Raw genomic sequence first — 13366 nt, 5'->3', positions numbered from 1 at the left:
CAGGAACTGAGACACCACCCAGTAACAGCTTGGATGAGCTCCCACTGTGGGTGTGTGTTCGTTTGTGTACTTTTAGCAGCCCCTGGTTTACATGAAATGTGTTCAAGTGAATCAAAACCCTCTGGAAGAGGATGCAGTATAATGCTATTGAAGAGGTTCATTCCATACATTTACCCTACATTTCATAGGCTAAATTCACACAGTCAGCATTTGGGACTGACAACCGCATTTACTTACAGGTGTGAGTCTTGAAATGGCCTGTTCATACAACTTCTTACAGTAGCGGCTTGAGTTATAGAATGCGGTTGTCACTTTCATAAAAAACCGACCTGTGTGTGAACATAACTGTAAGCACTCAAATACAGGACTGACAAATGTATTCTGCCACTGTGAACACCAGATCATCCTGAAACATGGTGTGTATTTGATTTCTGTAACTGCTGTGTAAAGTAGAGGTTAAGTGATTTATTTTCTTAGCTTACTGAATCAGTTGTCCTACCTGAGGAGCAGGCTGCAGGATGTTTAGTAAATTGAATCTGCTGATCTATGTCCAATCATATCTCCTGCTCCAAATGGGGACTGACCTGGGGCCAGTGTGTCCTGACACTGTGGCCAGCATTAGCTAAAGTCTCTTAATACTCAAACTCAATTACCCACAGTCTGTATGCATCACTGTTTGATTAAAATGAGCTAAGGCTATTGAAATAAGTGCACATAAAGCATGTTTGTAACAACTCAAATGGGTGATTCAGACTGATTCTGTGAGATTTTCTGATAGATGTTGTATTTAAAATGAAATTTGCTAAATTGTATCCATTAAACTACATGTTCACATGTAGTGGATATATGTCTGACAATCAAAGATTACTTTTTTTCTTTAAGGAAAATGAAATGCAGAAGCAGAATTTTGATCTCAGTGAAGCTAAATCATAATTTGATCATATTAGGGATGTGCGGAATGACTACTTTCACTGATGTTTAAACGTACATTTTGGAGTCGGCTTGTCTAAAAAGGAAGAAACCCTCAAAAATCATTGTGATTATATGACCCATTTAAAATACTTAATCTATTCCAACAGCCAAATCTGAAGCACACGTGGCCTGTGGTGAAATGAAACTTTGTATACATCTGCTCCAGATATCCTCTTTTTTAAAATAATTGTAATATTAATTATATTTCAAATGTAACATTAACATGACAGTAATTGAAGCGCAGCCTTTGCAAAAATATAAAGCCAAACGTAAATGTGAAAGATTTTGAACAGTTTAATGGGAAAATACTGACAGACAAGTAATTCCAGTGTCGTCTCGCACATCCCTATATCATATACTGTCAGTGAAATGACTTCCAAATCAAAATCCATATCATATAAGAAACAGGATACATGCTGTTCAGAACCGTTTCTGAACACATTCTCCAAATAAGTGGTGAAACCATGAAGTTGGTAAATCCATATCTTTCTCCTGCAGAGGTTTACTATTGTTAAGAAATGGCTTTGAGAAATCAGATTGCTTGCTTCATAACTTTCCTAGAAACCTTCACATTTGAAGTTAGGAAATTATTCCATTTTGTGGAAGACCAACCTGTTTATGAAGTGAGATTTACAGAAGACTGACAAGCTTAAGGGAAACAACGAGTTTGACACAACGAGTTTCACAGATGTTTTCTGGCTCATGTTTAGGCCAACACCAGCATTTTCTGTTGGACTGCATTTCCATTTTAACTGAGGCATTTTCTTCCATGCTGCTTTCTTTCATTGAGACTTTCCATCAGTCAAGAAGATGGTCAAAATATACAGTTTTAGAGTATATAAGAATATATCGGTAGCTGGTAATTAATTAAACTTGTTGCTTAAACATTAAAATAGCTGTGTTTTTTGAAGGATTACATCGATATTAATGTCTTTCTGTATTCAATGAAAATTTTATTTTTTGGTACTGCATTAATTTGAATCAAAGTTCCAGGTGAACTTAACTGAAAATGCTGACTCATTTTCCCTTTCTGTATTCCTTTTTGTAGATCGTGAGGACCAATCCATTCTTTGCACGTGAGTAACCATTAGATCATCTGTTTTCCACAGTTAATGATTTTGCAGTCAGTCGGGACAGAAGGGGGTGATGTGACATCCCCAGGGTTGCAAGAAGTTTTGGAAATCTGCTTTTTTTTGGACTTATACGTTAAGAGCCATGTACAACAATGCATGAAAACATGAGTCATGTGTCAGTTTGGCATGAAATGTCAGTAGCTGCGGCTGTTTGGCATGTAGAGCACCTCACATCATGAGTCAGACTCACAGCAAGTCAGTCTATAAGAATTCCTCCACAGAAATGTTCTCTCTGTTGCACTTTATCAATGACGAGGTCTCTCTCATGTCCACATGACTTTGAGAAACTTTGCCAAAAGCACTGTTAGAGCCTATATCTGTCTCAAAGCCAACCCCTTCTGAGCTGATTCCACTGTAGCACATACCACACTGCATGCCCAGCCTATGAATGCATGATCTATATGTCTGTATGGTTAGAATGCAGGGTTAAGGAATCTCAAACTTAGGGATGGACGATATGACCAAAAGCTTGTATCATGGTAATATATTAAATAACCATATTGTAATGCCTATTTTTGGACAATTCAGTCAGTGAATTAAATACTTTATAAATGAAAACTAATCAGAATTTTTGCTTTTGGCTTTCATGATATTCTTTAGCGTGCTTCATTTTGAGGTGGTAAAACAGGTTGCTTGGATTACCACGAGTGATTATCTTCGCACGACACAGTTTGCCGTTTACATTTTTCTGCTCTGTGTCGGCTTTTGTGAACAACACCACAGATGATGCACCCATTTAATAACAAGGACCTTTTCATTTTCTTGATGATTCTATCAATCATATAAGCAATAATTCATCTAATAATGAGCCAGTGGAGTAGTACAAGCGCACTTTCGGCATGTTAAAGAGATGATCCAGGTTTCTGGATCACAGTGACGCTGCACAGCAGAGTGTGTCAGATTACAGTGGTCTGTAATCTGACACTGCATCTTACACTATATATCGCTCAGAATCGCATGTTTGTGGGCCTGTTTGCGCTGTTGCATGATCTGCATTATTCCTTTAGTGAATTGGGCGCTAAACCAGCGCGTGCAAATAACAGCCGTAAATAACAAAGACTCACATGAAACCCTGCTCATTGATAAATACGCTCACGCCACGCACATGGATATTTACATATCGCGATATACACAATATAGTAAAATCTTTATTGATTGACACTTTATATAGTCGCCACAATATATATCTATTAATGCGACACCACTATGGGTTGAGACGTACATTACAGCCCAGAGAGGGCGCACACTGCAGTCGCAGCAGACTAAACATTGCCAGATGATAATAGGTCTCTGGTGGATAATCTTTTTGCTTAAAAATAGTGAACACAAAACAAGTTAAACTAGAGGCATTCATGGTTCTTATTCACAGGTGTGAGACACTGGTGGCAGCATTGCTATTGTTATCACTTGTCAATCATCGCAATTGCGAGAGTAACTCCTGTACTCCGTACACACATGGAATGAAAATTTAGGGGATTCACTCACGCATTTAAATGCGGTTGTCACTCTCAAAACTTTGTAGTGTGTATGTGGCCTAAATAACATGCAGCAAAAATGGACAGCTGTGAGCTTAAGTAGACTTTAGTGATGGTTAATGGTCAAAATCACTTGGGTAGGGTTGCACCAGCTGTGTGTAAGTTCTCACGTAAGTTGGGACGTAAAGTTCACACTAAGGGCTTAGTAACTACTAGTTAGTTTGTAACTAAGTCATTGCTTAATTTGGTTGCACCACCTGTTCTTAAGGCAAGACTTAACTAGTAGGTCGTAAACTCTCCGTAATGCGTAGTCGCATAATATGACGTTTACTCATATTTATTCAATAAGAAGCCTTCAAATTTGTACACAGGAGTGTTAAACAGCCGTGAATTTCAGCTTGATCTCGTTACGGTTGATGTTCAAACCTTGTCTGCTCACGTAACTGTCAGCTGTAATAAATTATATCCCCATTAAAATCCTCTCGTAAATGTAAATGAGTGTAAATGCCAACACCATCATATATGTCGAAAGGACTGATGCCTGTCAGCCAAAACATGTGCTCATTGATGTCATTAAATGAGTCTGCTTTTTTTATTCCATCAGTTATTCCTGGTCGGAGTCTGCCGTAAATATTTAGTTTATATGTAGGGTTACATCCTACCTAAGTTTAATGGTGCAACGCTCAAATATTTAGTAGTGCGTAAATTGTGACTTAGTGCCCGTTTACGCCACAACTAGGCTAAGTTCTAACTTACGCACAGCTGGTGCAACCAGCCCCTGTATCCTACTTTTTCAACAGAAATCCACTGGTTTAAACATTTACTTATTATATTATTATTATTATTTTTGCTTAAGAGATGAGAAAGATGATATATGAAATTACTTTTTATGAGCTTTACCCATTGCACACAATTCTTACTGTTATATTTCTTTAATATCAGTTTTAAGTTAATGACTTTACAGGCTTTTGTGGAAAAGGTCTGGATTTGTCTTTTTAAAGATTTTCCATTTATGGGTAGGTTTGGGTTGACCAAGAATAATATTTGAATCAGTCATGGTTAATGCATTAACTTTTCATTAAGAACAGGATTACTCTCATCCATTTCGTTGTTATAAAATAAAAGTAATTAAGACCCCATCTTTTGCATTCCACTAATATTACATAATACTTTTAACACTTGCCTAATAAAAGCAGTGTCAAATTAAAGGCCAAATTCTCCTCAATCAGAGTCCCAGCTGCTGAAAGGAGCTACAGCTGGAAAAACAAACAGTTACCAGACCTGTGATACAGGATGTACCTTATTAGCTTATTTTGCTGGTGGTTTTATCACACAAATGTGACAAAATATATGCCCTATTTGTTGTTGTTGTTTGGGTAAAGCTTCTAAAAAAAAAAAAAAAAAAAAAAAAACTTTGTCTCACTCTCATGCTTTTGGTATATGCTATGATTTTAATATTCTCTCCTAGAGGGGAATCAGGTGCTGGAAAGACAGAAAACACCAAAAAAGTCATCCAGTATCTGGCTCACGTCGCATCCTCTCACAAAGGAAGGAAAGATCACAACATTCCAGTGAGTTCCTTTTCTATCAGACATCCTTTGATTTGCACTGTTCATGTGGTTACCCCCTGGGTATTCACACTAATAGATGTGAAGTAATGATTTAAAGTGGAAGCTCTCGTAGTCCACTAGTAACTTGTAACAACTTTAAACTAAAATCTACAATCAAAAAGATACAATGACAACAGGGTGCATTTTTTTTTTTTTTTTTTTTTTTTACTAAATTAACGTACATCCATGGATAACATGCACTAGAATGTCATTACTGGTGTTGTGTGTAGACTTAATGTGCTGTCAATGTTGGCTATGTAAACGTTTATCCAGTAATACCTAAAACCTGAACTTCTGGCTCTTACAGTGTGTTTAATTATTACACATGGGCCTGTATTGAGAAAGCATCTTAAAAGGTTGCAGTGCTGGCCTGTAGTTTGCCATACATGTGTATTACATCAGTAAATTAATGCATAAAAATATAAGAAAGCATGAGATTGGCTGAACCTTTTTTTAATATGCTCCAGTCATTGATCGTATTGTACTCGCATGGCCAAATATTCAACGTTTACTAAAGGCTTAGATCTGTCCCTTGGTCTAAGATACTTTGAGAATGTGGCCCCTGATGCCTTCTAACATATTATATTTGTTTATTATGTACAAACAGCCAGAATCACCTAAAGCAGTCAAACTCCAGGCAAGTTCCCTTTAAGCTTTTTATTCCTGCTCTGCTTGTGCATGCAAAACTAACCTGCTATAGAAACATAAATGGAATGAAGCCAATTCCAGGGGAAATTTTCTGCACTTTATATAATAAACATGTTGCTTTTGGGATTTAAATAGGGTTTTTTTTTTTTATTGACCTCTAGCATTGCACATTTACACTGTCTCTTGATAAATGGTTTTGAATGTATGCAGCCGTGGAGAAGTGTTGTTTCAATCATCTTTACTGTTGAAGACAAATATTTCAGATTAACCTATGGTAGTTAACAGATCTTTCAGCTTGCATGATGTGAAAACCTGCAATGATTGTGACATTTTTTTCATTTGATCATACTGTATACAATCTGACTTGATGTCTAAGAATATATCCATTGCCATTCCTAGCATGTTTAAAAATTTTTTAGCAAATACTAAGGTAGTGATCTTTTGATTTTTACATTAAATAAAAAGGTTTGTCAGTGAGGTCTGTTTTCAAATGCCTTCAAGTGAACTGGGTAAATCTTTAACAGTGTAATGCAATCATATTTGCTCTGATGACACCTGACAAATCAGTTTCAGTCCAAACATAAAGACCAGCTGCTCCAGCAACATTCTAAACCAACAGAGAAAAAGCCTTGTTCACAAACTGAGGTTTTTATCCAGCTTTTAAAGGATTGTTCCGGGTTTAATACACTGCATTTTTTTTAATTATTTTTTTTTAGGTAAGGTTTCAAGTGCTTTAACAAATAGAGCTTCACATTTTTACTTCTAAAACCTCAAATTGCCTTGTCCCATGTACTAAGTGCCAACTTGTATTGAACCTGGAACATTCCTTTAAGTCACCCCTTGCTGTGTACATTCTATCTTGTCAAGCATACATGTGTCCTCTATTTGTGACATTAACACCTCTGTGTTTCCTTGATCATAATTTGATTACAGAATGGAATCCTGTTTTATGTGAGTAGCTTGTAGTCCCTTTTTTCCTTTTTTCCCCCTTTAATCTCATATCTCACACCAGTTCCTAAAAGGGCACAGGAAACTTTGCCTTCATTACTTTCACTCTCTTCTTAATTTTATATTGGAATAATTTATTTATTGGTTTATTTTGAATTAGTGTTTCTTTGCCAATGACTTCTCATTCTAATGTGAAACATCTGCCTTCTAATCTCATTTTGTGAATATTCTCTGTGGCTTTAATCTACTATCCTTATTTGGGATGATAAGAGTAAATATTTAGACAGTGTTGCATTTAGGCAAAATACTGCATGATGGTGCAGTGTCGCATTTTCACAAATCACATGTTAGCCTGGTCCATGCGTGCAGTTGGAAGCTTCTGGAATGTCCATTTACTCAAATGCCAGTAGTTCTTGGCATACTTTCTGTAATTGATGAAGGTGTCTTTTTGGCTTAATATAACAACTTGCACTTCATCAGACGTTCTCATGCTATATTGCTTAAGCAATGAAGAAGTCTAAACCTAGGGATTTCAGATTTTACCAGGCCAAGGACCCCCAAATCCTTTCTAAAATATAAAGGCACATATATATTTTCATATATACACTAAAACAGAGCGATATTACTTCAGAAATAATATCTAGATATTTTTCAGCAAATTGACAATATTCAATATATATCTCGATAATTATGTTTTTGCTTTGAAATAGCATAAGTGTTTGTTTTTTTTTTTCTTAATCTGAGGAGCCATCATTTCATCTGAACAGCCATTGTAGCCAAGTAGAATTAATATTTCAAAGACATTACAATTCTATTTAAAAATGATGAAGGCATGTTTCCCACAGTTTTCCACCAAATTAACACAAGGGAGAGTAAAATGTAATAATTGTCATTGATTTCCAGGTTTATACTTCTATTTAACATCCAATCATATATGAAAGCTTAATAAAAATCTTATTTACCTTCATATATTTTTACTAAAACATTTTTCTTGTGAATGAAGGTGTGCAAAAACCACACTTATTTGTTGGAAACCAGATGAATATTGCATCATACTAAATTGTTACTGTGGAACCCAGTCAAGTTTATTATTAGAATATAATACTGAATTATTATTTTTAGGATAAGATTTGTTAAAGATAAATTAATAAATTTCTGTCCAGTTTACTTCACCCATAACTGGGGTTTTTATTTTGACACTGCAAGTGCAGTCGTGTTTATTTCACCTTCACCAGGAGCTTTTATTTTGTGAAATTAGTCTACTGATGCACTCTATGAAACTTAATGGCCATATAAAAGGCTCATTAAAATCATTGTGATATTCACGATATTGTTGAATTTTATATCGTCCGCAAAATCATCGCGATTATATTGTGGGTATTTGATTTATCACCCAGCCCTAATATACACTAAAAAAAATTCAAGTTTAATTTCAATTTCACAAATTATTTTAAAGGGGTCATGACATGCATATTTTTTTCTTTTCTTCCTGAGGTTCACTTATAACATTAGTAAAGTGTGTTTCTATTTTCTTTTTTTTCCTTTTTTGCACATAAAATGTCAATGTACTACTACATTACCTTTTTCTACCCTATTTTTGGCCCTCTATCTGAAACGCTCAGTTTTCTGTGTACTTGAACTTTATGACACGCCCACTGTAATGATTGGCTAACACATTGAAAAGCAAAAGCCCCTCCACCAAGTGTAGAACTGTATTTTCCAAGAATGAATGAATGAAAACTTGCAAGCGATTTACGAAATCCCCTAAAAGCACACAGTCTAGGCAATCATTGATATGAACATATGTCCCAATTTATGTAAAGTACACAATCAAACTACGACAGTTGTTCGACTAAAATAACAATAGAAAACTGAACAAAATCGTCACACTGTTTCTCCCCAATACATAATAGGCATGCTATATTTGGTGATAAAATAACACTATTTAAACATAAAAAATGGTCCAACACAAACTGCGAATGTGAAGAGTTAATAAATGTGTATCAGGCTGTAGGGAGAGTGTGGGCGGTCGGCCCAGGAAATAAGCGATGTTCGCCAGCTGGGGAATCGATGGGATAAATTTGCCTCTGATTTACAGGAAAATGGTCGTCCCGATGCATTAATTTCGGCCAAAATGCAGGACATCATGGCTATAACAAAGATGAGAAAGCAGGCAGCCTTATTACCATATACTGTACTTCACCTTTTTTTTTCCGTTGCGTTCTGCGTTCTTCTGCCATATTTTAAATAATTACATTTCTAATTAATATTTCGGTGGAATTATACATTTATTTAGTAAGGAACCGCATATTAAGCACAATCCACGAGTCATGATCATGGTTTATTTTGCGATTACACATTACAAATACACTGTTACTCACCAGCATTACTGTTGTGTCCAGTATTGTTGCCACTGCTACATTTTTCAATAAAAGTGTCTTTGCAAAGCCTGAATCCTTGGTTTTCAGAAGAATTTATTTCGTATATGAATCCAAACATTAGAATCCGAACTTCGCCACTCATTCCTAACATTGGGATCCTTTAGAAGGCTATGCAGAGATACAGGTGAATTCCAAACTGTATTTTTTGCATCCTTGAAGGGCACTGTGGGAAGGGGACGCCACACAAAGTGGCGTTTCAAACAAAAATAAGCAAATCAACCCTCCACGAAAGGCCCATCCACAGAGCTGTTAGCGACAGTTATATGCGAAGTAATTTTATCGTTTATGTAATGTGACCCAGGGTGACAAGTCCTCACATCTTTATTTTAAGGCTAGATGGCTGGAGAGTTCAAGTTCATGTATAAATGTAATTAGAAATATTTAAAATAAAAAATATATTAGATAATATATTACATATTATAGAAATATTAAAGTTGTTTGTTTTTTTTTTGATATTACACACATTTTCATCATGCATGGAATATATTTAATATGTAGTTTAAGGTTTGTTGGTAGGAAATGTGTTTAATAGTAGCTACACAAGTTAAATGTGACTACATGCAGGGATCAGCGAAGAGTATAAAGTTGAAGTTAGACCAATTTTGCAATGATGAATAAGTTGCCGTACTGCGTTGTCATGGTAACATTCCGGGTGAAGGTAGAGGAAGTGACGTTGTCTTTCATTGCTCTCTTCGTGAAGCGTGTTCCAAACGGCCACACAATAAGACAAGAGTGTCCTGCTCCCTCCAGAGTTCCCATTTCAAAGGCTCTGCTCTTTGGACTGAGTAGGGCATAGGGATGCTCACTTCTGATTGGAAATTGCCCACAGCTTTTTTTAATTTTATTTAACACTTTGTATTAATTTTTATATATAAATAAATCAGAGTAAACAATATATATATATATGTGCTGTGTTATATTTTTTTATATATTTCTGTGCCAGAAGCTTTGAGGCGTGTCAAGGTGTTGTCGGGCATATATGTAGTGGCTTTTTTGTGGCATTGGCTTCTTTCTGGCAATTCGACCATGCAGCTCATTTTTGTTCAAGTATCGTCATATTGTGCTCCTTGAAACAACCACACCGTATTTTTCCAGAGCAGCCTGTATTTCTCTTGAGGTTACCTGTGGGTTTTTCTTTGTATCCTGAACAATTCTTCTGGCAGTTGTGGCTGAAATCTTTCTTGGTCTAACTGACCTGGGCTTGGTATCAAGAGATCCCCGAATTTTCCACTTCTTAATAAGTGATTGAACAGTACTGACTGGCATTTTCAAGGCTTTGGATATCTTTTTATATCCTTTTCCATCTTTATAATGTTCCATTACCTTGTTACACAGGTCTTTTGACAGTTTTTTTCTGCTCCCCATGGCTCAGTATCTAGCCTTCTCAATGCATCCACGTGAGAGCTAACAAACTCATTGACTATTTATACACAGACACTAATTGCAATTTAAAAAGCCACAGGTGTGGGAAATTAACCTTTAATTGACATTTAAACCTGTGTGTATCACCTAGTGTGTCTGTAACAAGTCCAAACATTCAAGAGTATGTAAACTTTTGATCAGGGCCATTTGGGTGATTTCTGTTACCATTATGATTTAAAAAGGAGGCAAACAACTATGTGATAATAAATGGCTTCATATGATCACTATCCTTAAATAAAAGACAGTTTTTTTTTTGTGTGTTTTTTTTTTTTTTTTTTTTTTTTTTTTGCATGATCAGTCATATTTTCAAAATCAATGGCAAAATTTCACAATTTCTGCCAGGGTATGCAAACTTTTATATGTATAACTATAAACAACTGTATATGTGTGTGTGTGTGTGTGTGTGTGTGTGTGTGTGTGTGTGTGTGTGTATATATGTATATGTGTATAATATATATATATACAGGTGCATCTCAATAAATTAGAATGTCGTGGAAAAGTTAATTTATTTCAGTAATTCAACTCATTGTGAAACTCATGTATTAAATAAATTCAATGCACACAGACTGAAGTAGTTTAAATCTTTGGTTCTTTTAATTGTGATGATTTTGGCTCACATTTAACAAAAACCCACCAATTCACTATCTCAAAAAATTAGAATACATCATAAGACCAATAAAAACATTTTTAGTGAATTGTTGGCCTTCTGGAAAGTATGTTCATTTACTGTATATGTACTCAATACTTGGTAGGGGCTCCTTTTGCTTTAATTACTGCCTCAATTCGGCGTGGCATGGAGGTGATCAGTTTGTGGCAATGCTGAGGTGGTATGGAAGCCCAGGTTTCTTTGACAGTGGCCTTCAGCTCATCTGCATTTTTTGGTCTCTTGTTTCTCATTTTCCTCTTGACAATACCCCATAGATTCTCTATGGGGTTCAGGTCTGGTGAGTTTACTGGCCAGTCAAGCACACCAACACCATGGTCATTTAACCAACTTTTGTTGCTTTTGGCAGTGTGGGCAGGTGCTAAATCCTGCTGGAAAATGAAATCAGCATCTTTAAAAAGCTGGTCAGCAGAAGGAAGCATGAAGTGCTCCAAAATTTCTTGGTAAACGGGTGCAGTGACTTTGGTTTTCAAAAAACACAATGGACCAACACCAGCAGATGACATTGAACCCCAAATCATCACAGGCTGTGGAAACTTAACACTGGACTTCAAGCAACTTGGGCTATGAGCTTCTCCACCCTTCCTCCAGACTCTAGGACCTTGGTTTCCAAATGAAATACAAAACTTGCTCTCATCTGAAAAGAGGACTTTGGAACACTGGGCAACAGTCCAGTTCTTCTTCTCCTTAGCCCAGGTAAGACGCCTCTGACGTTGTCTGTGGTTCAGGAGTGGCTTGACGAGGAATACGACAACTGTAGCCAAATTCCTTGACACGTCTGTGAGTGGTGGCTCTTGATGCCTTGACCCCAGCCTCAGTCCATTCCTTGTGAAGGGTGTCAATGATTGTCTTCTGGACAACTGTCAGATCAGCAGTCTTCCCCATGATTGTGTAGCCTAGTGAACCAAACTGAGAGACCATTTTGAAGGCTCAGGAAACCTTTGCAGGTGTTTTGAGTTGATTAGCTGATTGGCATGTCACCATATTCTAATTTTTTGAGATAGTGAATTGGTGGGTTTTTGTTAAATGTGAGCCAAAATCATCACAGTTAAATGAACCAAAGACTTAAACTACTTCAGTCTGTGTGCATTGAATTTATTTAATACACGAGTTTCACAATTTGAGTTTTGAGTTTTTGAAATGGATAACTTGGACCCAATCATCTAATAAGAGCCCAGCATAGATGGGAACTCCTTCAATACTGTTTAAAAAGCATCCCAGGGTGATACCTCAAGAAGTTGGTTGAGAAAATGTCAAGAGTACATGTCTGCAAATTCTAGGCAAAGGGTGACTACTTTGAAGATGCTAAAATATAACACAGTTTTGATTTATCTTGGATTTTGTTTAGTCACAGCATAATTCCCATAATTCCATTTCTATTATTCCATAGTTTAGATGACTTTACTATTATTCTATAATGTGAAGAAAAAAATTATAATAAAGAATAAGTGTGTATGTGATTTTATATATATACACACAACCATACAATTGAACTGCACCTAAATGTTTTCAATTAAATAGGCCACAGTAAATAACAACATCGTACCCACAGAATGAAGAAATAAACTCAACAATAAGTCAATAATGGAAAAGAAAAAATAATTAAATGAGTAGATCAAGAGAGAGAGAGAGGCAGACAGTGGGCAACCAATCGAATAACAAACCCTCTCAGACCGCATCAGCAAAATGCATGATGTGTTGTCCATACCGCTGATTCAGCCCGGGCAAAGCCACTCACTCACTCCATTGATTTAATGAAGGCCATAGCTTCTCGTGGGCATGTGAAAGACCATCCTTGGCATCAATTCTCAGCTTAGCCGTGAAAAGCAATGCGAAGCTCACATCCTTTGCGTGAAGTAACTTCTTACACTCTTTGAATCTCTCCCGTTTCACTTGCCTTTATGCCTCGCTGCACCTAAAACAAAGTTTCTGTCTGCCGACCGCAGGGATCTTGCCAGTATGGATTGGGGTCTGTCACCCACTTTGGGAAGCCGACCAAGAGCTCTGTGTGCCCACTCTATTTCCAGATGACAGCCTGCTGTGTCAAATAAAT

At 36.5% G+C, this 13366-nt stretch overlaps 1 protein-coding gene across 4 annotated transcripts in view; it reads left to right on the top strand.

Moving 5' to 3' along the window:
- Window positions 1–13366, top strand: part of LOC127449073 (myosin-10-like) — a 91167-nt gene that overhangs the window by 40200 nt on the left and 37601 nt on the right. For 2 of the 4 annotated variants that reach the window (XM_051712217.1, XM_051712214.1), the window contains exons 4-7: window positions 2021–2048; window positions 5049–5151; window positions 5798–5827; window positions 6772–6789. In XM_051712217.1, coding sequence (XP_051568177.1) covers window positions 2021–2048; window positions 5049–5151; window positions 5798–5827; window positions 6772–6789 — 179 coding nt within the window. The remainder of the gene's footprint in view (window positions 1–2020; window positions 2049–5048; window positions 5152–5797; window positions 5828–6771; window positions 6790–13366) is intronic. The other 2 variants (XM_051712218.1, XM_051712216.1) reach the window with 1 other exon arrangement.

Source organism: Myxocyprinus asiaticus, chromosome 12 (assembly GCF_019703515.2).
Source record: "Myxocyprinus asiaticus isolate MX2 ecotype Aquarium Trade chromosome 12, UBuf_Myxa_2, whole genome shotgun sequence".
Lineage (NCBI taxonomy): Eukaryota > Metazoa > Chordata > Actinopteri > Cypriniformes > Catostomidae > Myxocyprinus > Myxocyprinus asiaticus.
The sequence above is the reverse complement of the archived record's forward strand: the minus strand, read 5'-3'. Positions and strand labels throughout refer to the sequence as shown.